Below are 27,293 nucleotides of genomic sequence, written 5' to 3' on the forward strand. Positions count from 1 at the left end.
GAGAGGGGAACACCACACTTTGGGGCCTGTCATGGGGTGGGGGGAGGGGGAGGGATAGCAAACCAACATGGCACATGTATACCTATGTAACAAACCTGCACATTGTGCACATGTGCCCTAGAACTTAAAGTATAATAAAAATAAATAAATAAATGTTTCATGTTCATTTTGGGGGATTTGGTTCATTATTTCTTCTTTAATATAACTGCTATTGTCAGTCAGACTTTAAATCTCATTTTTATTCTGACTCATTCTCTGGATAAATTTAAAGTTGGCAATAACATACAGCTCTTTTCTATGTGGCAGTGGTCAGGATTTTTGCACTGATCCTTAGGTGTCTTTGAGTGAATTTAAAAGTTGGCTTCCTTTCCTCGATACATTCATGATCATTTGCCAGAAAAGCATAATAAATTTACCTATCCACAATGCAAATGCCATGTCTTACATGTAGCACCCTAGATTAAGTGCAAAACCTGCCTAATGCTACGTGGTGGTCCTGCTTTGCTTTAAGTGTGAGGTTTACACTTTGGGAGGCCGAGATGGGTGGATCACAAGGTGAAGAGATCGAGATCATCCTGGCCAACATGGTGAAACCCTGTCTCTACTAAAAACACAAAAATTAGCTGGGCGTGGTGGCTGGCGCCTGTAGTCTCAGCTACTTAGGAGGCTGAAGCAGGAAAATCACTTGAACCTGGGAAGGGGAGGATACAACAGTGAGCCAAGATTGTGCCACTGCACTCCAGCCTGGCGACAGAGCGAGACTCCGTCTAAAAAAAAAAAAAGTGAGGTTTTAATCAGAGTCTCAACAACTAAAATATGCTATGGAGGAAAAAGAAATCAACCCATACACTTTGAGTTTCAAATCCACAACCATACATTTTAAAGTAGAAAACAGAAGTATCACACATGGTCCCTGACCTCAGAGAATGTCTAGTCTAACAGAAGTAACAAATCATGGGAAAAACCAATGCTCTGTATAGTGTGTCACTGACAACCAAGGCAGTGGAAGCAAGTGTGAAGGAATACTGGAGCCAGAACTCCAGTGAACAGGATATGGTTATGCAAACAGAAGGAAAGTAAGACATAAAAGTCCTGGTACTTTCAAACTTCAAGCTGATTTTTCTTGTGACTTGTTCATTTTTATCATCCAGGAATTAAGGGGATTTCCTTCATAGGGTTTATCTTCAGTTTGCCCATGTCTATTTCTGTGCTTCAAAAGAGAGAGAGGAGAAAAATAGGGCAATGTCGTTTTTTGAAAGCATGAGATTCTTTGGGAGGCTGAGGCAGGAGGAGCGCTTGCGCCAGGAGTTCAAGACCAGCCTGGGAACACAGTGAGACCTTGTCTCTATAAAATATTTAAAAAAAAAAAATTGGCCAGGCATGGTAGTGCACACATGTAGTCCCAGCTATCTGGGAGGCTGAGGCAGGAGGACTGCTTGAGCCCAGGAGGTTGAGGCTGCAGTAAGTTAAGTAAGCCATGATAGTATCTCTCGACTCCAGCCTGGGTAACAGAATAAATCCCTGTCTCAAAAAAAAAAAAAAAAAAAAAAGTATGAGATTCATTATGAAGACTTGGACTTAAGTCCTGGCTCCACTACCTACTGTGTGAAACATTTATTTAATCTTTCTGGGCCTCAATTTTCCCATCTATGTAAGATGTATGTCAAGGCCATGTAGAAATTCTATGAGATTGTATGTACAGAAAATACTTCGTAAGAAGTTATTTTTAATGAGTTATCAAATTTTCATACATCAACCAACCATTGAGATGTCACAAACTATATTCCTATATATTGGTTTATGAGCACTTAGGAGAATAACTTTAAAATTTAAGATACTGGATTTTGTGTGTGTGGAGGGAGGAGAGATTGGTTTTAAGCAACAAAAGAGATAGCTATGTACTAAACTCTCATTTTGCTACAGATATGATACTGAGCCAAACTGTCTTTTGAAGTTCCTTGCCCAATATTCTTGGATTATTTGAAGTCATACTTGACATCTGACTATGCAAAGAATTAAACTCTCTTTTAATTAATAGAAGTTTTCCACATAAAACTGATGTGGCTAGGTCATTTTTGTGGTCCCTTTTAATATTTAATCTCATAGCTCTTAAAGAATTCAAGTACCCATTTTAGGCTATGAAACGATCAAGTTTTAGCAATATTCAAAACTCTTCTTCAATTAAGTCAGGGGACAGGCTGGGTCTGAGCCTTAGTTGCTTTATCAGCCGATCAGTAAATACAGGGTAATATCAGTACCTATTTCCTAGGACTCCCAGAAGTGAGGGGGATTGAGTGAGACAAAGCTCATGATATCGTGTGGCACATGCTCAGCATTAACTATTGTTTTCCATATAATATTATTATTATTACTATTTTTTGAGACATAGTCTCGTTCTGTCACCCAGGCTGGAGTGCAGTGGTGCGATCTCGGTTCACTCCAAGCTCCGCCTCCTGGTTCACGCCATTCTCCTGCCTCAGCCTCCCAAGTAGCTGGGACTACAGGCGCCCACCACCATGCCCAGCTAATTTTTTGCATTTTTAGTAGAGATGGCGTTTCACCGCATTAGCCAGGATGGTCTCGATCTCCTGACTTTGTGATCTGCCCGCCTCGGCCTCCCAAAGTGCTGGGATTACAAGCATGAGCCACTGTGCCCAGCCTTGTTTTACAAATATTATTAATGAAACAAAAGGAGTGCTGACTTCAAAAGCTGCTGGTATTAAAAACTACACAGGATTGACTTTGAAAAAATTAGCTCTGTCATTAAAAATGATTGAATAAAGCACCTGAAGTTTTAACCTGGACTGAGGATTTTTCCATTTCAGTTTTAATGAATATTACAAAGTTCATGATTAAGGGAACCATAAAGAAATAATTTCTGGCTGGGTGTGGTGGCTCATGCCTGTAACCCCAGCACTTTGGGAGGCTGAGGCAGGCAGATCACTTGAGGTCAGAAGTTCCAGACCAGCCTGGCCTACGTGGTGAAACCCTGGCTCTACTAAAAGTACAAAAATTAGCTGGGTGTGGTGGCACATGATTGTAATCCCAGCTACTCAGGAGGCTGAGGCGGGAGGATCACTTGAACCTGGGAGGCAGAGGTTGCAGTGAGCCGAGATCGCCCCACTGCACTCCAGCCTGGATGACAAAGTGAGACTCCATATCAAAAAAAACAAGAAAGAAAATAAAGAATTTCTGAGTGTCTGGCTTGGCCCTTGACACAGGGTTGTGGTCCACAACCCCTTCATCTTGTCGCCCCCATCAATACTAGTCCAAGGTTAGTATACCATCCCTAGTGGTTCCCTTGTGCCCACATCTCTGTGAATAATCCTTTGTGTATAAACTTCCCTCTAATTATCCTAATCTCAGTAGGCCATCTGTTTCCTGTTGGACCACGAATTATACAATCACTTTACACTCTCACTAGCAACCCAAAAGAGTTCCCGTATCATGCCATGCTTTACGCTTTGAGTTTTTTGTTTCTCTTTGGCAATTTGACAGGCCAAAAAAAAAAAAAAGCAAATGTTATCTTTTTCTACTATTGTTTTTGCATTTTTTGACTATCAGTGAGGCTGACCACTTTTCAGGTTTATTTACATTTTTGTTCCCTGTTCTGAAAACCACTCATGTCTTTTACCCATTTCTTAATGTTTTTCTGATAAGTTTGAATGATCACTTCATATATATTTGCTATTTGGATGAAGGAAACAAATACCTACTTGACTTACCATAAGTAAAAATGGAAATTTACTCTGAGGACTTAGGAATATCTCTTATGGAGGCTACACAGAAGGATTTAGTTAAGCCTCAGGAATGGACTCAGGATCAGGAACTGGAGTGTTATATTGAGGTTGGGAAGTCCTCTTGATCCACATTTTGTCTCCTCCTGTCTGCCTGTCAGCATCATTCTGCTTATTACTATAAAATCAATTGTTACTGCTTCTTGGTCCACATGGTAGAAAATCGTCAACACCAAAGGTACCAAAGTACAACTCCACTATTCAAAAGAGCAGCCAGCAGAGGTAAGAATCCTCGACTTGGCCGGGCGCGGTGGCTCAAGCCTGTAATCCCAGCACTTTGGGAGGCCGAGACGGGCGGATCACGAGGTCAGGAGTTCGAGACCATCCTGGCTAACACGGTGAAACCCCGTCTCTACTAAAAAATACAAAAAACTAGCCGGGCGAGGTGGCGGGTGCCTGTAGTCCCGGCTACTCGGGAGGCTGAGGCAGAAGAATGGCGTAAAAACCCGGGAGGCAGAGCTTGCAGTGAGCTGAGATCCGGCCACTGCACTCCAGCCTGGGCGACACAGCGAGACTCCGTCTCGGAAAAAAAAAAAAAGAAAAAGAATCCTCGACTTAATTCTAAATTTCTGGGTCAGGTGGTCAGTTGAATGAAGGTCAGATTGGACTAAGATGGCCAATTAGACTAAACCAGGTAGATAAGAGTGAAAAGGTTCCCAGGAAAGTAGTGTGACTAGCACAGTAGTATGACTAGCACAGACTACAAAGCTGTTCTAAAACATTCAAAACCAAGAACATTACTATGCTAACTATTATATTATACATAACTATTATATCAATAATTTTAATGGTCACTGCTATACTTATGAAATGACCTTTTTCTAATGCCTTACATAAATGGGATAACTATAAATATTGAGATATTTCATCCTAATTTAGTGTGAAAGATACATTAAGGTAGTATATTTTCTCTCCAAGAGAGGTTAGACTTTGGTATCTTTTTCACATAATTGCAGGCATAACAACTGTTGATTACAATGCTTAGTCACTGGCACAAATTCAGACTCCACTAATTAAATGGCAGCACAATTCCACTAAATTGAATAATCTAATTAAATGAATCTGGCTGGATTCGTTATAAAGTGAATTTCATATGCCAAGATGGACTATAACCTGTCAGTACAGCAGCCAAGCTTAAGCTCAAATGAACAACAGTTATGAGTAGTACACTTGTGTTGCTTTCAGGCAAATCCTCACAACAAACAATCTAACCCCCAACGACCTTTTACAGAAAGATTAATAATATATCAATAAAAAGCTAAAACAAAATTACTCTCACTAACTAGTACACTATAAATAAGCCAAAGCTTTTCCTTGGCAGGGAAGGCAGATGGTAAGGAGCAGGCAGAACAAGGGATGAACAGCGGTAGGCTAATTTTAGCAAGGCATCTGAGTTTATCAATCTCCAAACCTCAGTGGTTTCTGACACTGTGATGGATATCAAATCTGGGTACCCAAGGGACCTCAGAGAACATCAGAGATAAAAGGGAGCTTAGAGATCAAGATCACCTCAGCTTCCATTCTGACCTGGGGCAGCCATGAGTCTCAAATGCCCCTACTCAAGCAAACTTTTTGGCTTCTCAATAATCTACCCATCTTCCTTTCTACTCAGTCTAACTTCTCCTGCAATTATAAGTCTCATACTTTTTTTGGATCTCTCTGTCTTACCCAATCCATCTTTGGGTTGGATTCTCTGACCCTGGAACAAGTGCTGCTTCCCTGATTTCTATTCTAGGCACTAACACTGTATTTAAAATGAGCACTTTGTTATCAGTGCTTGACCAGTCTGGGTCTGTCTCCCATCCCTCCTTGGCCTGACCAGCGTGGCAGTGCTCATGAGTGCAGCTGCCACCTTCAAGCACTGCACAACAACTGCTGCCTCATTCCTCATATGATGGTTATTAACGTCTTGCATATGTCCTCAAATTCTCCCTTTTTGACTGCTCTGTGAAAACAGATCTGGGACCTTTAAATATTTTTCCTTTGCTGACTGGCACTGAAGAGGAAACTAGAGGACACTAGAGCGACACTGACAGAGGTAAAGATTTTGCTTCCTGGTTCGGGTGTGTTCACTTCGCAGGCTCCTATTGCATAGATATAGATGGCTTCTCCAGCACCAGGCTCTAGCTGTGTTGGTAGTTTTTCCAGTGCTTCTTTAGCTTCTGCCTGAGTTCTTTTAGAAACATGGGAGTCCTATACTTCAAGAAGCAGTCTATTAGGGAACAGCCAGAATGGATACAAAAATTTTCTTGAACTGAGCTGAACTCTGCCTACCTATTCTGCTCTATCTTGGGAGTAATTTCCTTGCTCAGAAGCAACACAGAATGACACCTTCTTTCACATGATACCATCTCAGATATTTGAATACAAGTATCTTTGCTTTTCCTTAGCTTCCTTTTCACTAGATTAAAAATATGCAGCCCCAGTCGGGCACAGTGGCTCATACCTGTAATCCCAGCATTTTGGGAGGCAGAGCCAGGAGTTCAACACCAGTTTGGCCAACATGGTAAAACTCTGATTGTACTAAAAGCACAAAAATTAGCCGGGCATGGTGGTGGTGTGCCTGTAATCCCAGCTTCTTGGGAGGCTGAGGCAGGAGAATCACTTGAACCTGGGAGGTGGAGGTTGCAGTGAGCTGAGATTGCGCGACTGCAATCCAACCTGAGCAACAGAGCGAAACTCTGTCTCAAAAAAAAAAGAAAAGAAAAAAAAAGAAAAAATTCAGCCCTTTTAATCATCTCCTAAAAGAACTCTCAATATCTTAATCATCTTCTGAATGCATCTCCCTCTCCAGCTTTATCAGTGTTCTTTGTAAAGTACTGCCCCAGTAACAAAACACAATGCCCTTGATGCAGTCTGACAATCAATGTGACAATCCCAATATAATGAAATGGAACTGTTTCTTGCTGTAATCAGATGCTACACTTCTCTTCAATTAGTTAGGAGCCATACTAGCTTCTAGAATCCATCATTCATGAGTGGATCAACGGAAACTCCCAGATCCCGTGTACAGAACTACCAAGCCAGGACTCACTCATCCTATACATACTTTTCGCCCCCATTAAGAGAAACAACCTTTTCTTAGCATTGCTAAATAAGTTTTGTTCCTATTACTCTTTTTTTTTTTTTTTGAGACAGAGTCGTGCTGTGCTACCCAGGCTGGAGTGTGGTGGCATGATCTCCGCTCACTGCAAGCTCCGCCTCCCGGGTTCACACCATTTTCCTGACTCAGCCTCCCGAGTAGCGGGGACTACAGGTGCCTGCCACCACGGCCAGCTAATTTTTTTGTATTTTTAGTAGAGATGGGGTTTCACAGTGTTGGTCAGGATGGTCTCGATCTCCTGACCTTGTGATCTGCCTGCCTCGGCCTCCCAAGATGCTGGGATTACAGGCGTGAACCACCGTGCCCAGCCTGTTGCTAATACTCTTAAAGCAATGGTTAATATGTGCTTACTAAGCCCAGATTAGTCTGGTGCAGTGTGGGATGAGAATAATAAGACTCCAGAAAAAGAATTCCACAGGACCTACAATGATATTTTATGTTTCGACACTGCTGGGCACAGGTACAGTTCATAATGTTTATATCAGTAATAATATTAAATACTTCCAATACTACATATATGTACATATTATAAATATGTATAAATAACTTCGGACAACTCATTAATTGAAGCCTTACTAATGTTCCACAGACAATACACAGAGTGACTAGTTCAAGAAATATATATATAGCTATGGCAATCTAGCCATTTCATTCTATAAAACAATAATTATATTGCAGTAGTATGAAAAGCCATTAAACATTTCTAATATCTCAAAGTTATGCATTTGAAACTGATCAATAGTGACATCCAAATCTGACAAATTAAAAAACCATGTATATAAGTGACGTGATTAAGTAAATAACATGACTTCATTATAGGATGTCATGCTAATAAATCTCTTTCTAAATATACCCTGAACTAGCGTGAATTAGTCTCAGTTATATTACATACTAAGACACATTTTATTCTAAGATACAGCTAGTTAACATCTTTCAACTATCCTAAATATCTAAGATTTCCTGTTTTTAGAACATATTTATAACAAGCTCGTCTATAAAATGCTACTAAAACATACTAGATATGCATAATACTTTTAATAACTTTTATTAGTGTTCATTTAGCTATCAGTCATCAGAATTCCTCTAAAGTAAGTCCTCCCTAAAACCATATCGTCAGCATCTTTTCTCAGCTATATTTATTTTCTTCCTTATCAGATGTCATTGCATAAACTTCAGTTCTGGCCTCAAATTCTAATTTAACCATTATAATGTATTTCTCTCTCTTCCTTAGTGTGTAAGTGTACAAGACTATATCCTTTTCTATTATGGTACAGCCTGGAGGGCAGCTTATAATGAACCCAATAAGGTGTCAGATGTTCCTGTTCTAGCTCAAATTACTTTTTACGTTTTTCAGAGAGAAATAAAGTTTCCTCGTAAATATCTATTGCTGAGGAACACTCATAAGTGAGGCTCAATAGTGTCTTGGAAATTCAGTGGCCCCCAAAACAAAACTACCCTGTTTCTGGACAAGGGGACTGTGGCAGATATAACTAAACATCTGCTGGAATACATTCTTCCTTTTCCCACAGTAATGAAGTTTTAGCTAGAATGTGGTTCCTGGCCAGGACTACATATCTCAGCCTTCTTGAAGCTAAATGTGGCCATGTGACATATTCAATAAAATGTTCAATGGAACACAAACACAAGATATGTAACACTCCAGGCCTAGGCCATAACATCTTGCAAGACTCAAACATCCTCTGTGCACTTTTGCTTTTGGAAGTCACATGTAGAAGATGACAAGGAACAGGTCAGCTGTTCCTGAATGACTGTGTGGAGCAGAGCTACTGTTTGACCTGTAGAGTTCATTGCAGAACCATTTCCTAAGAGGGAAAAAACTGGCTTTAACAATAGCTGGGCGCGGTGGCTCATGCCTGCAATCCCTGCATTTTGGGAGGCCAAGGCAGGTGGATCACCTGAGGTCAGGAGTTGGAGACCAGGGCGACCAATGTGGTGAAACTCCGTCTCTACTAAAAATACAAAAATTAGCTGGGCGGGGTGGCATGTGCCTGGAGTCCCAGCTACTCAGGAAGTTGAGACAGGAAATTTGCTTGAACCTGGGAGGCAGAGGTTGCAGTGAGCCAAGATTGCACCACTGCACTCCAGCCTGGGTGACAGAGTGAGACTTGGTCTCAAATAAATAAATAAATAAATAAATTTTAATCATTGGGTCCTTTGTTTCAGCGGCATAGCTTACTCTGAATAAGAAAGATATACAAAATTTGTTTCTTAAAAAATGGTTTGGGGAAGGAAAAAGAAGGAAAAACATACACATACTGAGTTCTAATATTGGGCTAGATGAAAGATACCCATGGTTTAATGATTCCAAAGAGAAATAAACCTATTGGAATAAACACCTGTGCCAATGCACTGCCTTGAATGTTCCTTACCCAAGCCTTTTCTTTTTCACCCATCATGTCACTTCTCCCATAGGAAATGCAACTCACTATTGACTCTGATTCTTCCCTTGGCTTCAGACAGGAATTCGTTCCACATCTTAGTCCTAGCATTTCCATTCTCTTCCTTCTCTCATACTTGCCAGGCATTGTGGCCTCATGGTTAGGTATAAGGCTAACACAGAAAACTGCTGAAATCTCTACGTATCTTTACATTCCTCCTGTTTTTCCATTGTATCCACTCCTGTTATTCCAGGTCCATGTACAATAATCACGACTTCATGATTGGTCCTTATTAACGTACTCACTTATCTCATCCCACTACACATATATGGGATTGCTACATCTAAATTAGTTCTCTAGCATAACATCTGTATTAGTACTTCCAAAATCTTGATATTGGGTCTATAGACCAGAGGCTGGCCAAAACTACAGCCTATGGGCCAAATCTTGTCTATTTCTGAAAATAAAGTTTATTGGAACAAAACTATGCTTATTCATTTATGTACTATTTATAGCTGCTTTTGCACTACAATGTCAAAGCTGAGTAGTTCGGACAGAGGCCAAAGGCCACCAACAGTGAAAATGTTTACTATTTGGACCTTTATCGGAAAAGTTTACCAACCTCTGATGGAGACCATCATCATTTCTCATAAAGACAATGACAGCTATCTCCTTATACCTCATTAGTTTAACACTAGGACAAGTACCTGTTTTAGCAGAATAAGAAATACGAAGATACACATGCCCAAAGATATAAAAGATACAGCACTTGATCTTCGAGATTACAATGTACAGAGAAAGAGAAGGTACATGGGGGCATGCAGGCACGCTGGTAAGCTCAATACACAAAAAGCCCTAATACAAGGGAGTACAGAAGTACCAAATGAGCAGTAAAAAGAATAAACACTATGTGGAGATAGAAGAAGGAAAGATGATTTTCATCTAGGTAATCAGGAAAGGCTCTATTTATGGAAGCAGTGATGTCAAAGCTGGATTTTTAACCAGAAATAGTATGGGTGAGTGGCAGGCCAAGAGAGCATGAGACAAAATGTTATGGTCTATAACATGCATTACATCTCCTCTTCTATTTCAGGTTTGACCATGGATAAGCATTCTTGGAGCTTCTGTAGTATTGCTTCCTGACAGCCTCCAACAGCATTCATCTCACAATGTCTCAATCTATTTAGAAACTTTTGGTTGGCTGATCAGCCACTGAACAAGATAAGGCACAGGCAGAGCTGCTGTAACACAGAGACCTGGCCGGGAGCGGTGGCTCACATCTGTAATCCCAGCACTTTGGGAGGCTGAGGCAGACGAATCACCTGAGGTCAAGGGTTCGAGACCAGCCTGGCCAACATGGGGAAACCCCATCTCTACTAAAAATACAAAAATTAGCCGGGCGTGGTGGCGGGCACCTGTAATCCCAGCTACTTGGGAGGCTGACGCAGGAGAATCACTTGAACCCAGGAAGCAGAGTTTGCAGTAAGCCAAGATCGCACCACTGCACTCCAGCCCGGGCGACAGAGCGAGACTCCGTCTCAAAAAAAAAAAAAAAACAAAAAACAAAAAAAAAACAAAAAAAAAAGATAGCCAAGAAAATACTTATATGCCAGTCAGTCCTTCAAGAATTTACGTTTTGTTAAATTTTGTTAATTATGCCCTTTAAAAATCCTGATATGAAAGTATATCTGAAATAAAACAATTAATCAAAATATGATTTGAGACTACTGTTCACAGCTGGGTGCAGTGGCTCAGGCCTGTAATCCCAGCACTTTGGGAGGCCGAGGCAGGTGGATCACAAGGTCAGGAGATCAACACCATCCTGGCTAACACGGTGAAACCCCATCTCTACTAAAAATACAAAAAATTCGCCGGGCATGGTGGCAGGCACCTGTAGTCCCAGCTACTCGGGAGGCTGAGGCAGGACAATGGCGTGAATCCGGGAGGTGGAGCTTGCAGTGAGCCGAGATCTCGCCACTGCACTCCAGTCTGGGAGACAGAGCCAGACTCCATCTCCAAAAAAAAAAAAAGACTACTGTTAACTTTTAATAGAAAATATAATATGTATAAAGGTTCTTTTTGTTAGCTGTTAAAAAATCTTCAATTATTCAAAGCTCATATCACAAAAGTAGACAAGAATGCTTCAGGTTTTCCCTCTAGATTAAGTGGAGAAGTGGAAATTGTGAAGATAAAACCTGAACAGAACACATCATTAAGGAACTTTATATACTATTTTGCTTTTTGTCATCTACCCATTCATTCGTTATGTACCTACTGTGCCAGGGCAGAGGTGATCACAGATGGAGAAGAAACAGTTCTGACCACAGATTGCTGAGAGTCCAGGTGGGAAAGTCATACAAGCACAACTAACTATAATGTGTGGTCAAACGATGTAAGTTGTGTAAGTATTGTGGTGCTGAAAAACGAAGTATAATTGAATCTGCCTTCAGAGATCTGAAGAGACCTCATGAAAACTGAAGAGGGGTCAGTGGGGAGGTGGGGGTTGGCTACTGAAACTCAGCCTTGAAAAAAGAGTAGATGTCAGGAGGGTGAAGAAGAGGGGTAAAGGGAGAGAGAGGCACTACTGTGCCTATAATCCCACCACCAAGGCCGGCTAATTTTTTGTATTTTAGTAGAGACCGGGTTTGGTTTCACCATGTTGGCCAAGACAGTCTTGATCTCCAAAAACAAACAAAATGTCTAACAAAGGAGAGAGCCCCACAGGAATACATACAGTACCACGCAGAGTCAGAGAAAAAACAAGAAGGACTCTTCAAAAAGAATAATGCCTTCTTTCTTCCTCAGTACAGGAACAGGGCATTCATTATTTACTGTTATGCCCAAGAGGTTGAAAATAAGCAAATTCATCTTTAGGTTCCAGAAATGTGATTTGGGCAATGCATTCATTATAAACAGTTATATATGCAGTTGAATATAATACCACCTGTGTCTACAGTATTTTTTTTTTTTTTCGAGACAGAGTCTCGCTCTGTCGCCCAGGCAGCAGTGCAATGGGACCATATTGGCTCACTGCAACCTCTGCCTTGTGTCTCAAAAAAGCCATCTACTCTTCAACCAATTCTCCTGCCTCAGCCTCCCGAGTAGCTCGGATTACAGGTGCCTGCCACCGCACCCAACTAATTTTTTGTATTTTTTAGTAGAGATGGGGTTTCACCATATTGGTCAGACTGGTCTTGAACTGCTGACCTGGTGATCCACCTGCCTCGGCCTCCCAAAATGCTGGGATTACAGGCGTGAGCCACCACGCCTGGCCCACAGCACTTCCTAAAAAAAATAAAAGTAAAGGAAAAAACCAGACCTAATCATCTATTCAATCTAGTAAATATTGTAAGATCCTCAGGAAGAACTCATATTTGTGGGGTGACCCTTGCCAGCCTTCAAGATTTTCCTCTCTAAAGTTTACCACAACAAAGCTTTGCGAACCTGTCAGTTTCTTGATATGAGGGTCAATGTTTTATGTCATTTCTTATTTCTGCTTACAGGCTATATGCATTTTCTTTTTTTTTTTTTTTTGATACAGAGTCTTGCTCTGTCGCCAGGCTAGAGTGCAGTGGTGCAATCTCAGCTCGCTGCAACCTCCGCCTCTCGGGTTCAAGAGATTCCCCTGCCTCCGCCTCCCAAGTAGCTGGGATTACAGGCACGTGCCACCATGGGGGCTGGTTAATTTTTTGTATTTTAGTAGAGACCGGGTTTGGTTTCACCATGTTGGCCAAGACGGTCTCGATCTCCTGACCTCGTGATCTGCCCACCTTGGCCTCCCAAAGTACTGGGATTACAGGCGTGAGACACTGCGCCCGGCCGGCTATATGCATTTCAAGTCTAGGCCCGTATCTTGCCTCTCTTTCACTGTTCCCTATTTCTTGCCCTCAAATCTATTCAAAAAAATTATCTTCAATAGATCTTGTTTATCATGTAGATTTCATAGATCATTTCTCATCAATATTGTGAATCCTGAACTGAAATCTATTCCCTAAAGAGCTGCCAAAATACAAACCTGGTCTGCAATACTTGTGGTGAGCCTGTAATTAAGGTAAAAATTACGTAAAATCAATACCATTTGGAAGTTTATGAAACAGGAAACTCTCAGAGCAAATGGATTTATAGGGCTTGGTAGTTGATGCAAACTATATTTAAACTCAGGTGGGGATGAGGTAGCAAGGAAATAGGAAGATTCAGAGCAGGTGAGGGCAGCAGGAAGAAAAGAGGAATCTATTTCCATAAGTGAGGAGAGTGAGTTCAGTACTACCACCTTTCTTTAAGAGAGAACTATAGCATCAAAATTAGATTCTTACAGCAACGCCATGCAACACAATTAGTATGTATTGAGCACCTTCGATGGGCAAAACAGCAAAAAGACAAAGTGAACAAGAAAGAGACTGGTCTGCCACACTTCCACAATGAACTACTTAGAATATATTTGTTAAAATATTAAAGAGTTGATTTTTATTTAAAACCTTATTTATGCATTACTTTTTTCCCGTTCAAAGATGCTTCTGGAAAAATGGGTGATGACTAGAGGAAAATGAAGGTAGAGAAGATGAAACTATGAGTACTGTAAATACATAACATGCATGGTATAGGTCTTTCACATTTGTTAGAGGTGGGTCAAAAATCTGATCCTCAGCGTTCTGACAGCCATTGCATAACAACACCACTGCCTATACTCTTCACTGCCTGTATAATGTACCCTGCATCTGCTCTGGAGAAACCCAACTATTCTAATACTAAGACCAGACAGCAATTTCTTCCATGGGTCCTCTTAATGGGTACCTTTTAACTGACTACCGTGTTTCATCAACCTCTTTTTTAAAAGGTATATGCCAATGTGGAAAATTCAGTGAAAACATTTGGGTGAAGGATCCTGTGCTACAAATTAAATACACAGCTCAGCGAACAGAGAGCTGGTATTTTTTTTAAAAAAAAGGAAAATTAATACTGTTAAAGTAAATGGGATTAAAAAAGATTCTTCTAGAACATGGCGGAGATAATGCTGTTTTGCTTATTACCTAATGGTTGATAACTTGTAGGATAACCTAAGAGGTCTATTATATAATGGTTTTAGGGTTCTGAAGATAATCCTGAATAAGATTCACAGATAAAAACACTGATAACAGAATGAAGCATTAGAGAGAGACTTACTCTAATTCATTATGATATGCGAACCCCATCAAATAAATTTTTTTTTTTTTTTTTTTTTTTTTTTGAGACGGAGTCTCGCTCTGTCGCCCAGGCTGGAGTGCAGTGGCCGGATCTCAGCTCACTGAAAGCTCCGCCTCCCGGGTTCGGGCTATTCTCCTGTCTCAGCCTCCTGAGTAGCTGGGACTACAGGCGCCCGCCACCTCGCCCGGCTAGTTTTTTGTATTTTTTAGTAGAGACGGGGTTTCACCGTGTTAGCCAGGATGGTCTCGATCTCCTGACCTAGTGATCCGCCCGTCTCGGCCTCCCAAAGTGCTGGGATTACAGGCTTGAGCCACCGCGCCCGGCCAATTTTTTTTTTTTTTTTTGAGACAGGGTCATGCTCTTGTTGCCCAGGCTGAAGTGCAATGGTGTAACACAGTTCACTGCAGCCTCAACCTCATGGGTTCAAGCGATCCTTCCACCTCAGCCTCCTAAAGTAACTGGGACTACAGGCAGGTACACACCACCATGCCTGGCTAATTTTTTGTGTTTTTTGTTTGTTTGTTCGTTTTTTTTTTTTTTTTTTTTTTGTAGAGACAAGGTCTCACTATGTTGCCCAGGCTGGTCTCAACCCTGTGGGCTCAAGTGATCCTCCTGCCTTGGCCACCCAAAGTGCTAGGATTACAGGCGTGAGCCACTGTGCCCAGCCAAGTTTCAATTTCTTTTGAAAGGAAAAACAGTGGCCAGGCACGGTGGCTCACATCTGTAATCCCAGCACTTTGGGAGGCTAAGGAGGGCGGATCACGAGGTCAGGAGATCGAGACCGTCTTGGCTAACACGGTGAAACCCTGTATCTACTAAAAATACAAAAAATTAGCCAGGCGAGGTGGCGGGTGCCTGCAGTCCCAGCTACTCGGGAGGCTGAGGCAGGAGACTGGTGTGAACCCGGGAGGCAGAGCTTGCAGTGAGCCGAGATTGCGCCACTGCACTCCAGCCTGGGCGACAGAGCGAGACTCCCTCTCAAAAAATAAATAAATAAATAAATAAAATAAAAGAAAGGAAAAACAGTTATTACAACCACTAAGTAAAACTACCACTCTATTGACTGCCAAAGATCATAAAAGATAATTTTTCAATCATTAAGACTATTCTGACATTGACAATACTTTGTTCAATGGTATATTTATATTCCCCTGGTAAAACAACAAAATAGCAATTTTAGGGATGAAAAGGACTTTTAAGATCAGTTAGACATATCTCTTTGTTTTGGGAAGGTGACAAAATAGGCCCAAATATACTGAATGACTTCGGCTAAGTTCACAGAGCTAAGTGGTGGTAGGGCCAGGTTGGCAGGCATTCACGTGTCGCATTGCTAGCCTAACACCAATCAAATTAGTTGCTCACTTCTATTCCATGACCCAAACACATTTAGTTTACATAGCAGATGTTAGTTAGATTAATCAATATTTAGCTTGAGGTTTGCTACCTTAGTTTCACAGGTACCTCATTCAACAAATATCTCTCTGCCAAGACACAAATTATTTCCTAGCTTATAATTTGCTGTAAAACAGCACTAATATCATTTAATCATAATAACAAAAAAGCAAAAAAAAAAAAAAAAACACCAAACACTAATACTTAAGTGCTCTAAAGGTGGTAATATTTAATATTTAATAGACAAGCTGGTCTAACATTACTTTGAGATAAAAGCATCAATGTCTTTTCCATAGTGTAAATACAATCGCCAACACACAACCAATTGCTCTCCTCAGGAGAGGGCTCTGAAGCTAGTTTTATAGAATAGAATACAATGCACCAACTGCAAATACAAGAGATAGTAGGAACATGTCAAACAAGAACGATATGTTCATTAAATTAAAAAGATGAAAACAATTTCTAAATTGACATCTTGTGGTGGAATTTAAACATCCATATGCTTTGTTTCTAGAAGTTAAAAAAAGCACACTCGATACTTAAGCTGCTCTGCAAAGTGCTTGATGTAAAAAATTTTTAAACATAGCTTATGAAGGGACTCAAATGCTGTACTGGGGACATGAAATCGTATCAGGGAGTTTCTCAATCTAAGTAGCAGAAAACCTGAATTAAGAAAGGCACATTTAAGCAAGGGCTTTCTGTTTAGATGTAATTCACCAAGCACCACAGTTACTCAAAGCTGAGTCCTTGTGCACAGAAACATCAGCAGGAGCCATGGATTGCCCTGACAACCACTCAGCTAGAGTGCTGACAAGCAGAGATGCTGCCACCGGAACGCGATTATGGCCACCAGGCCATGCCTTGCCCAAAGATAATACAATATGTTCTTGCTCTACTACACTTCAGACTAAATGTGTTCTTTAAAAAACAACTCTGTATATCCATGTCAACAAACTGTTTTTTTCCCCTCACCCAGAAAACACTAGCAGACAATTGCTCACATACAATATGAAGGATGAGAATTGTGTATTTTTCAAAGTTATTAAATGCTCTTATAAGGCACACTCATAGAAGTGTGAAAAACTTCAGAAAGACCAATTATAGTTGGGAACACTTATCTGAAATACTGCTTATGACAAGTCCTTGCAAGCTAAGATTTTATGAGCTGTCAGGTCACAAACGAGTTTTTCTAGCTGCTTCACAGGCTCTAGGGGTCTGAATGTTTATGGGAAAAATATATAGAAATAATACTTGCCTTTAGCCACAGGACATTTCATAACAAGTGGGAAAACCACAAAAGAGTGAAACCTTAGAATGGAAAATGTCCGGATAGCCAGGTAATTTGATTAGCAGAAAATGGTTTCGTAGTCCTAGTTAAACTCCTAAAGAGCCAGAATATTTCTATCGGTTTCCTCATGGTAAAATTTAAAAGCTGCATATAAAGCAGCAGCATTTCCACTTCTCGGGTTCTGAAAATTGTCGTTATAGCTGGACAGTTGGCTTAAAACAAAAATTTGCAAGTTAGAAACATTCAAACATAAGGCTTCTTACGATGATTCCTAACTACCGTTTCCCTGTTATTAGGTCTAACAAGCCCGATGGTACCATTTTCTTTTAAAAGGGTATCCACATTCCTGCTGAGGTATGCAATGGCACCACCCTAGATAGCATCAGATGGGAAATATGGAGAAAAGGGATTGGAGTTGATAATTTGAGAAAGAGCAGCGAGTCGCGGGATCCATAAAAATGCTACTCAACGTATTAAACGGACTTAACAGAAAACACTTGGGGCTGGTCGCGGTGGCTCACGCCTGTAATCCCCGCACTTTGGGGGGGCCGATGGGGCCGGATCACAAGGTCAGGAGTTCGAGACCAGCCAGTCTGGCCAACATGGTGAAACCCGGTCTCTACTAAAAATACAGAAATTAGCCGGGTGTGGTGGCGAGCGCCTGTAATCCTAGCTACTGGGGAGGCTGAAATAGGAGAATCGCTTGAACCCAGGAGGCGGAAGTTGCAGTTAGCCGAGATCACGCAACTATACTCCAGTCTGGGTAACAGTGCAAGACTCCGTCCAAAAAAAAAATAATAATAATAATCTGTGTTTAAAATGGTGTGTGAAAGAGGTTCCTTGTATTGGGTTGTTTTAATGTTTGGTATATCTTTGACTATGAAATGCAACACTTACAGTAAAAGTAACAATCTTTAAAAGTATAAAAACCCCTTCTCCCCAATGACTTTATAAGTCTACCATTTTACATTTTAGGGAGTTTGCTCCTTTTCTTACATGTAGTAACAACATGGCCTTCCTCATTCTCTTTCAAACATTCCGGGAATTAATTTTCTAAATGCATTTAATCCTTTGGTCACAAACTCAATGAAAAGGAAAAAAAAAACCCGCACTTTAATATTCCCTGCATCAATTGAAACTGAAGCCCTGAGCCCGTTGGAGGAAAAGGGGGGGAAGGGAAAAAAAAAGAACAAAATAAACAGGAAGTGAAAGTGACAAGAGAATCACACTGCTTACTTTTGGCTTTTAAACCTTCAACAATCTGAAACTAATGTAACAGCCTAGGGGAGGAACAAGCTAAAACTCAGAAAACAGCTCCCTCCCCCACCACACACCCTGAAGGCTTTTTTTAAAGGCCGTCTTTCCTCATCTGGGTCAGAGTTTGCGCTCTCGGGCTCCTGTCAGGCTCCATCGCAATCCTAGTTAAACTCAAGTTTCCGAGTTTCCCCCTCTTGTCTTTTTTGGTGCACATTCAGTCTCTCCTCCTCCTTCAAGCCACGGTTCTCCACAGACCACAATACAACGGTGTCAGGCCAACTGTTACTCACCAGCCCACACTCATGATTCACCCGTCTCTCGGGTGTCTGAACAAAACGCTAGTTTTTCTTCCCTCTGGGAAAGGGAGGTGCTCCCAGATTTCAGGATGGAAATTTCACTCTTCTGCGACCGTCCACACCCGGGACGGTCACTGCCCGGTTCAACGTTTTCGGGCTCCTTAGGGGCTCCCGCACTGATCACCGAGAGGGAACCGGCCCCGCGGCGCAGCGGCTTTGGAAACTTGCTCCTGCCCGGGGGCTGCAGCCCAGAAACTGCCTCCCAGGTTATTCTGCTGCTCCCAGGCCAAAGTCTGGTGGTCCCCACACCCCATCTCGGCCCAGGTGAGGCGCCCCCAGCCGCGGCGCTCTGGCTTCACCTTTCGCGGGCCCGCAGTCTTGACCTCAGCCCTGGCCTCCGTGACCCACGTCGGCTGCCCGGCCACCACTTGTCGGGACCGCCCCGCGCGCGGAGCCCGGCAGCCAGCAAAACGCAGTCGACTGCTCGGCCGCTCGGCTTTTGCTCCCGCCAAAGTTGTCCAAGGCAAACTTTGCACCCGCCTACTCCGGACCCCACGGCCCCGCACCCGCTCTTACCTGGGGCGGCGGCGGCAGCGGCCACGGGCGCGCTGGGCCCCAGATGCCAGGGGTTGGCAGCAGCCGCGCGCGCCACGGCCAGAGGCCCCTCGGGAGCATCCTCCCGCCCAGGCGCGCAGCTCCCGCAGGCGTCACCCGCGCATCCTCCCTCAGCCGGGTTCCTCGTCAGCGCCTGGCGGCTCCGAGCTGTGGGCGCTCCCGCCCCGCGTCTCCCCGCCCAGCCTGCTCGCTTAGCGCGCCGCGGCTCCAGCTGGGGCGGGCTCACGGGAGGGTGTGTCCTTGTTTCCACTTGTCGGCTTTCTACGCATCCGGGCGCAAGGCTGTTTTCTTTCCTCCGACCAAAAAAAAAAAAAGAAAAAGAAAGAAAAAGAAAAAAGAAAAGAAGAGAAAAAAAAAGAAAAAAGAAAAAGAAAAGAAAAAAAGAGCGGGAGCCAGAGAGCGAACCGCCCTCTGCATCTTAGGTGTCGAGGGCCCCCTCCTCCTCCAGCAGAAGCCCCTCTGGAATGAACAGCAGCAGGCGTCGCACACCTTGCGACCTCCAGATTTTAAAACTCGCTGTTAATTCCCGGCGCTGCGTGCTCTGAGCGCCGTCTTCTCCATCCGACCCGCACGGGGAAAGAAGTGGGGGGTGAGAGGAAAAGAGCGTCCAGCATCTGGAGGGGGCAGGGCCGCTCAGGAAGTTGGTCTTCCCCACCGAGCTTGGAAAAGACGGAGCGAAGCAGGTCGGCCGAGGGCCCCCACCTCTACAACCTGCAAGGCCTCCGCCCGGGGCTGTAGCGCCCGGCCCCTGCTCACTGGCGAGCACGGTGTCAGGCGGGCAGCCCCGGGCCTACCCCTGCGGAGGTTTGTAGTTCACGGTATAGTGACCCAAACCCGAGCTTTTTGGGAAAGTATCTCCCACAGAATTGACTTCTCTTTTGAAGCACCTTTTTAATTGAAGAAGCTTCGGAACCGGAATTGAGTTCTTCTGACTACTGGGAAATCGAATACTTTGAGACTACTTATTTTTGGAAAAAAAAAACCAAAGGCATTTAAGAGCAACCTAAACCAAGCTTTCGCACAGCTAGCTTACAGTAGGGTTGTTAGATAAAATATAGGATGCCCAGTTAAACTTGAATTTTAGATACAAATAGTGTTTTAGTATAAGTATGTCCCAAATATTGCATGGGTCACATTTGTTCTTTTAAAAATGAAATATCTGGGATATACTAAATTTTTTGGTGTTTATCTGAATTCAAATTTAACTGGGCATCCCGCATTTTTATCTCCTGAATCAGTAAGAGGCTTCAGTTAATGAATCAAAGTTGGCAAACATGCAACAAGTGGCAAATCACTCCTGGCGGTCTCCTTTCCTTATTGAAAAGAAAAAGAATCGCAAGTTTCTACGATAGTAAAAAACTTCATCACCATTAAAGACTGATTCACCTGTGTTCACTTAGCGTCTGTCTTTCAAAATACAGTTACCCTAGATGAAGAGTGACACATTAAACTTTTAAGTTCATATGGGAAGGTAAATTACCTTACCTGAATCTTTTCCTCCTATTAGCTAGTGCTCCAAGTAAAAGAAACGTGTATTTGTTTTTGTTTTTTGTTGTTGTGAAGGGTTTTTGTTTAATAGATCTGAAAAGAATGCCTATACAAAGAATTGACATGAGAAAGCATTTATTCAACACTCATGAGCTAGGTTCTGAAAGGTGTAAGAAATTACCTAAACATTTTTAGAAATTGGAAACTACAACTAAAACTGATAAAAATCCCTATTAACATTTATGAAGAATCTCGATAAGATTCTTTCTACAATTTTTATTAAACCAGAGAGCCGGCCAGGCGTGGTGGCTCACGCCTATCATCCCAGCACGCACTTTGGGAGGCTGAGATGGGCGGATCACAAGGTCAGGAGTTCAAGACCAGCCTGAGCAACATGGTGAAACCCTGTGTCTACTAAGAACACAAAAATTAGCCCGGCGTGGTGGAACGCGCCTGTAGTCTCGGCTACTCGGGAGGCTGAGGGAGGAGAATTGCTTGAACTCGGGAGGCAAAGGTTGCAGTGAGCCGAGATCGCACCACTGCACTACAGCCTGGGGCGTAGACTATGTCTCAAAAAGAAACCAGAGAGCCTCATCTGGCGGCTCTTGGGTTCCTCATCTGCGAAGCAGAAGTGAGGGGATTCCCCTCACCTCATGTTGTTAAGTGTTCTATCCATCCCCACTACACCCCAGCTTCTTCATGAACCAGGTCTCCATCCTTGTAACTTGAGAGGCTGTGAATCATTCTATAGATGTCGGTCTTCACATTCCCTCTACATACCAGGTCTTCAGCTGCATTCTAGAAATATCATATACTATTGATTGCAAATCTATAATAAGCAATATAAGACAATGACTGATGGGGAAAAATGTTTTTTAAATTACAAACTCAACCCACTTGTTGCATTTCAAAAGTGCAATACTTTTCTTTATTCATCAGTGAAAGAAGTTAGAAATTAACTTCCCCAAAAATCAGCAACTGGCAAACAAATTTCCTTGAAAGTCACAGTCACGTATTTAGTGCATCCCTGAAAAGAAAAGGGGCAAGACAATTTCCACCCACTTTCATGAGTTTCATCAAATACTGAGCCTACTCAAGGGTGGAGAGAAAGGGTGACTTTCAAAAAGGAGTATGTTATTAAATAAGGCATTTACTATATTCTTTCCTAAAAGCACCCCATATAGGGAACATGTTTTTTAAGCTAGATCTAAGAAGTCGAATATGGAATCAATCCATGCTTCTCTTTTTAAGGACTAACCACTGGTTAATGAATCAAAAAAAAAAAAAAAAAAAGAAAGAAAGAAAAGAAAAAGGACTAAAAAACAAACCCTACAAACACTCCTCCTCCAAAAAAGAGAAAAAATAAAACCCCACTAAGATGTCCCAGATTACCCTCCAGAATGGACTCAGGGAGCAGCTTCAACAATTCCGATTAGTCTGTTACACAGTCATCACAAGCATGCCTTGCTTTTAAGTAAAAACAAAATTGTTTTTTGAAACAAAAACCAAAAATGAGTACTGATCACTTTTCTAACAATACACAATTACTCAGAATTAACTAGTATTGGGAGGGAGAAGGGGGCCATACCTATAATCCCTGTCTCACAGGGATGCGTGTGGGTTGGTGCAGGGTATCTGTCATTATTGCAGAAATGCATTTTAATGTTTAATCTTTGGTTTGATTTAAACATTGCTTTTAGTATGATGCCTACACCAGCTGTGCAGAAAGGGCTCTGGAGAGATATTCACAGCAGCATAGGCTTGCAGCTCTTCTTCAGTTCTGGAGGCTCCAGGTCAGCCAATATTGCTTTGTCAAATCCATTCTTTAGGTCTTGCTGTGTGGGTGCAGGACCGTCCATATACTAGACAGCCTTCAGGTTGTGGGCTGGCTTTTCGGCAGTCTCTGAAGTGATAGGCTTCTGTTTGTTTTTGGTAATTTTCTCAATAATGGATCATCTCTGAGATCAATTTGGGTCATGACAAGCAAGAAAGGAGCCTTTGGGCAGTGGTGAGTTATCTCAGGCCATCACTTTTCTTTCACACTTTAAAATGAACATGGAGAGACCACTGAGAAACAGACTAGAAATACATCTGTTGTGGGTAACTCTGCAGTTATAATCTGTCATAATCTTCTTGCCGTGCAGTATTAAAAGTCCAGGAGTATATGGCTCTGCACCAATCCTAACTGTGAATGCATAGTTGTCAAAAACAGTCTGTACCTATTAGGATGGAAATTTGTTGTGTAGGATATCAGGAGACATGTTCTACCAACAACTCCATCGACCACAACAATGCACCTAATTGTCTGCATTGTTGAAATAGTTTTGTATCCACTTTAAATATTTGAAATTTGATGTTGACCTCAGCTTCTCCAGAAAAGAGTTTTATTAGGAAGAAGGGGACTGGAGAAGAGGGGGAAGAGATGTCCATTTTGCAGCACAGAATCTGGCCACAAAGGTGGGATCAGCAAACTGCTGTGGGAGAAGCTCCGGACATTGCAGACAGAGCGGGTTTACCGGGGAGGCACTGTCCACAAAGTTGCTCAGCACACATAGATGTTTCGGGTGCACGACAAACTTTCCCACAGTATATAGGACTCTTGATGAGACAAAATGATTACTCAGTGTGGGCTAGTTCATAAGTATTATATGTCACAGCCTTTTCACATTTGAATCTCTGATCTCACTTTCAAAAAAACCTTTGTAAACAGCTCTATTAAGGTATGATCTACATAACTTTGACTTATTAAAAGTTATTTTTGGCAAATTTACAGAGTTATGCAACAGTCACCACAAACAATTAGAACATTTCCTTCACTCTAGAAAGATTCCTCAGGCTCATTTTCATCACTCTCCACTCTTACCTCCAGCCCCAGGCAACTACAAATCTACTTTCCATCTCTCTAGGAAGCAAAGAGCAAGCTGAGCTGGAGACACATTTACTTTGGGTTTAGTGGGATATTTTTGTGCGGTTCACGGTCATTTCCATGTACTGTTAAGATATTGCTAGTCATGCCCATGTAGGAATGGCTTCCAGGAATACTCCTGTTATCCATTGGGCCTCCCGCTTTGATTGAATTTTAATGGTATATAGAGAAGGATATTCCTTTCCCTATTCTGCCTCCAGGTCCTGGACCTCCATTTCTAATAGAGTCATAAAGAACTCTGTACCCAAATGAGAGTACACATTATTTCAAACACATATGGATGATTCACAATGTAATGACCACATGGTAGGCCTCAAAGGGAATCTCAAAAGTGACCTTAAGCTTGCTAACATATAAGCTAAGTTCATGAAATTAAATACAAGAAATTAGAGTTTTCTGTCTGCTTCCTGAAGAGCAAGAAGACTGGTGGTCTGGTTCTTGGGCTTCCCTAGCAGCATGGCCCCCAAATGCCAGTCTCCCCTCCTGTCTCAAAAGAAGACACCAAGACCACCTCCTGCTCTGCAACCAGAGGAGACTTCGGCCTCTGTAGGCTTGCTGAAGAAGGGCAAAAAAGAACAGCAAGAAGCAATTGAACACATTGATAAATACAAAATGAAATAGACAGACTTAATGAACAAGACAGTAAGGAGATTTTGAAAGTAGAACAGAAATATAACAAACTCCGCCAACCATTTTTTTAGAAGAGGTCAGAATTGATCTCCAAAATCCTAAGTTTTGGGGTAACAATGTTTGGCAATCATCCACAAGTGTCTGCACTGCTGGGGAACGAAAACGAAGAGGCATTGCATTATTTGATCAGAGTTGAAGTGACAGAATTTGAAGATATTAAATCAGGTTACAGAGTAGATTTTTATTCTGATGAAGATCCTTACTTTGAAAATAAAGTTCTCTTCAAAGAATTTAAACTGAATGAGAGTTAATCCATCTTCAAAGTCCACTGAAATCAAATGGAAGTCTGGAAAGGATGTGACTAAACATTTGAGTCAAATGCAGAATAAAGCCAGCAGGAAGAGGCAGCGTGAGGCACCAGAGCGCTTCTTGACCTGGTTTACTGACCATTCTGATGCAGGGGCCGATGACTTAGGAGAGGACATCAAAGGTGATATTTGGCCAAACCCATTACAGTACTGCTTGGTTCCCGATATGGATGATGAAGAAAGAGAAGAAGATGATAATGAGGAGGAGGAGGAAGGATTAGAAGACATTGATGAAGAAGGGGATGAAGATGAAGGTGAAGAAGATGATGATGAACGGGAGGGACAGGAGGATGAAAGAGATGACTAACAGAACACTTCCGACCTTCCCCCTTTTAAATTTTATCCAGTCCCTGGGGGCAAGTTGTAGTCTGTTTTGTTTTGTTTTTGCCTTTTGTGCTCAGTCGCCTTATTCTTGAGGTCTCCTTTTGCTACACTTATTTGGGGGAAATATCTTGAGCAGAATACAATGAGAAAAGAGTCTTTACCCCTTTCTGTTTGAAATTCATTGTTATCCCTTCCTGCCTGAATAAAAACTGTATGGAATCAACACCACCGAGCTCTGTGGGAAAAAAAAAAAAAAAAAAAAAAACCTGCTCCCTTCGCTCTGCTGGAAGCTGGAGGGTGCTAGGCCCCTGCGTAGCAGTGCATAGAATTCTAGCTTCTTGCCTCCTTTCTCTGTATACTGGGCTCAGAAAGTACACTGTGTGTCTATGTGAATACGGACAGTTAGCACTGACCAACATGTATCTATTTTCTCGTTTAAAAAAAAGAAGAAAAAAACCTTTAAAAATGGGGTTGGCTGGGTGCGTTGGCTCACGCCTGTAATCCCAGCACTTTGGGAGGCCGACGCGGGTGAATCACTTGAGGTCAGGAGTTCAAGACCAGCCTGGCCAACATGGTGAAACCCTGTCTCCACTCAAAAAATACAAAAATTATCTGGGCATGGTGGCAGGCACCTGTAATCCCAGCTACTCGGGAGGCTGAGGCAGGAGAATTGCTTGAACCCAGCAGGCGGAGGTTGCAGTGAGCTGAGATGCGGTTGGTTGTGTTAACTTCTACTTCCTGCCAGTTAGCCCTTATCTGCTTTTTTTTTTCTCCCTTAGCATTAATCATTACCTGACATATTACATAATTTTAAAAGCTGTCTCCCCCAACTGGAATGTAAGCTCCATGACAGAAGAGACCTTGTCTGTTTTGTTCACTGCTCTATCACCAGCACCTAAGTAGTTGGTTCTCAAATATCTGCTGAATAAACTTAATAGATCAATAATAAAACAGGACTTTAAAACTACAACCACCTTTAGGCCGGGCGCAGTGGCTCACGCCTATAATCCCAGCACTTTGGGAGACTGAGGTGGGTGGATTGCCTGAACTCAGGAGTTTGAGACCAGCCTGGGCAACACGGTGAAACCTCATCTCTACTAAAATACAAAAAATTAGCCAGGCATGGTGGTGTGCACCTGTAATCCCAGCTACTCGGGAGGCTGAGACAGGAGAATCACTTGAACCAGGGAGGCGGAGGTTGCAGTGAGCCGAGATCACTCCATTGCACTCCATCCTGGGTGACAGAGCGAGACACTGTCTCAAAAAAAAAAAAAAAAAAAAAAAACTACAACCACCTTTAAAAATAATAGAAACACACAAAACTTGTGGTTAGTAGTACATGGGGATTTGCCAGACACTGTTCTAGGCTGATGGTAGAGTGATGAATAAAAAAGATGAGTTTCTATATTCACAAACTGTGTATTTGACAAAGGACTAATATCTAGAATCTACAAAGAGCTCAAATAAATCAACAAGAAAAACACAAATAATCCCATCAAAAAGTGGACAAAGGATGTGAATAGACAATTCTCAAAAGAAGATATACAAACAGCCCACAAATGTCAAAAAATGCTCAACATCACTAATTATCAGGGAAATGCAAATTAAAACCACAATGAGATATCAACTTAACTCCTGCAAGAATAGCCATAATTAAGAAGTGAAAAAACAATAGATGTTGGTGTGGATGTGGTGAAAAGAAAACACTTTTATACTGCTGGTGGTAATGTAAACTAGTGCAACCACTATGGAAAACACTATGGAGATTCCTTAAAGAATTAAAAGTAGATCTACCATTCAATCCCGCAATCCCACTACTGGGTATCTACACAAAGGAAGAAGTCATCATATGAAAAAGACACCTGCACACACATTTATAGCAGCACAATTTGCAACTGCAAAAATATGGAACAAACCTGAATGCCCATCACCCAATGAGTAAATAAAGAAAATGTGGTATATATATATTTATAACACATACACACACACACACACACACAAACACACACACACACCATGGAATACTACTCAGCCATAAAAAGAACAAAATAATGTCCTTTGTAGCAACTTCGATGGAGTTGGGGGCCATCATTCTAAGTGAAGTGACTCCAGAATGGAAAACCAAATATAGTATGTTCTAGCTTATAAGTGGGGGCTAAGCTATGAGGATAAAAAGATGTAAGAATGATATAATGTACTTTGGTGATTCAGGTGGGGGGAAGGTTGGGT

General features: G+C 42.1%; 1 protein-coding gene and 1 pseudogene across 3 annotated transcripts in view; one reads left to right on the forward strand and one right to left on the reverse strand.

The window, feature by feature from the left end:
- The window catches only part of LOC105486265 (mitochondrial calcium uniporter dominant negative subunit beta), a 112,955-nt gene extending 93,475 nt beyond the window's left edge, over window positions 1-19,480 (reverse strand). The window contains exon 1 of one of the 3 annotated variants that reach the window (XM_071093202.1): window positions 19,290-19,443. In XM_071093202.1, the coding sequence (XP_070949303.1) occupies window positions 19,290-19,388 (99 nt within the window). In that variant the 5' untranslated portion in view covers window positions 19,389-19,443. Of the gene's footprint in view, window positions 1-19,072; window positions 19,153-19,289 lie in introns of those variants that run through there. The other 2 variants (XM_011749036.2, XM_011749038.3) reach the window with 2 other exon arrangements.
- Window positions 19,481-24,072: 4,592 nt separating this feature from the next.
- LOC105486427 (protein SET-like) lies at window positions 24,073-25,107 on the forward strand (annotated as a pseudogene).
- The last annotated feature ends 2,186 nt before the right edge of the window (window positions 25,108-27,293 follow it).

The sequence above is a fragment of the Macaca nemestrina genome, chromosome 3 (genome assembly GCF_043159975.1).
Source record: "Macaca nemestrina isolate mMacNem1 chromosome 3, mMacNem.hap1, whole genome shotgun sequence".
Classification (NCBI taxonomy): Eukaryota; Metazoa; Chordata; class Mammalia; order Primates; family Cercopithecidae; genus Macaca; species Macaca nemestrina.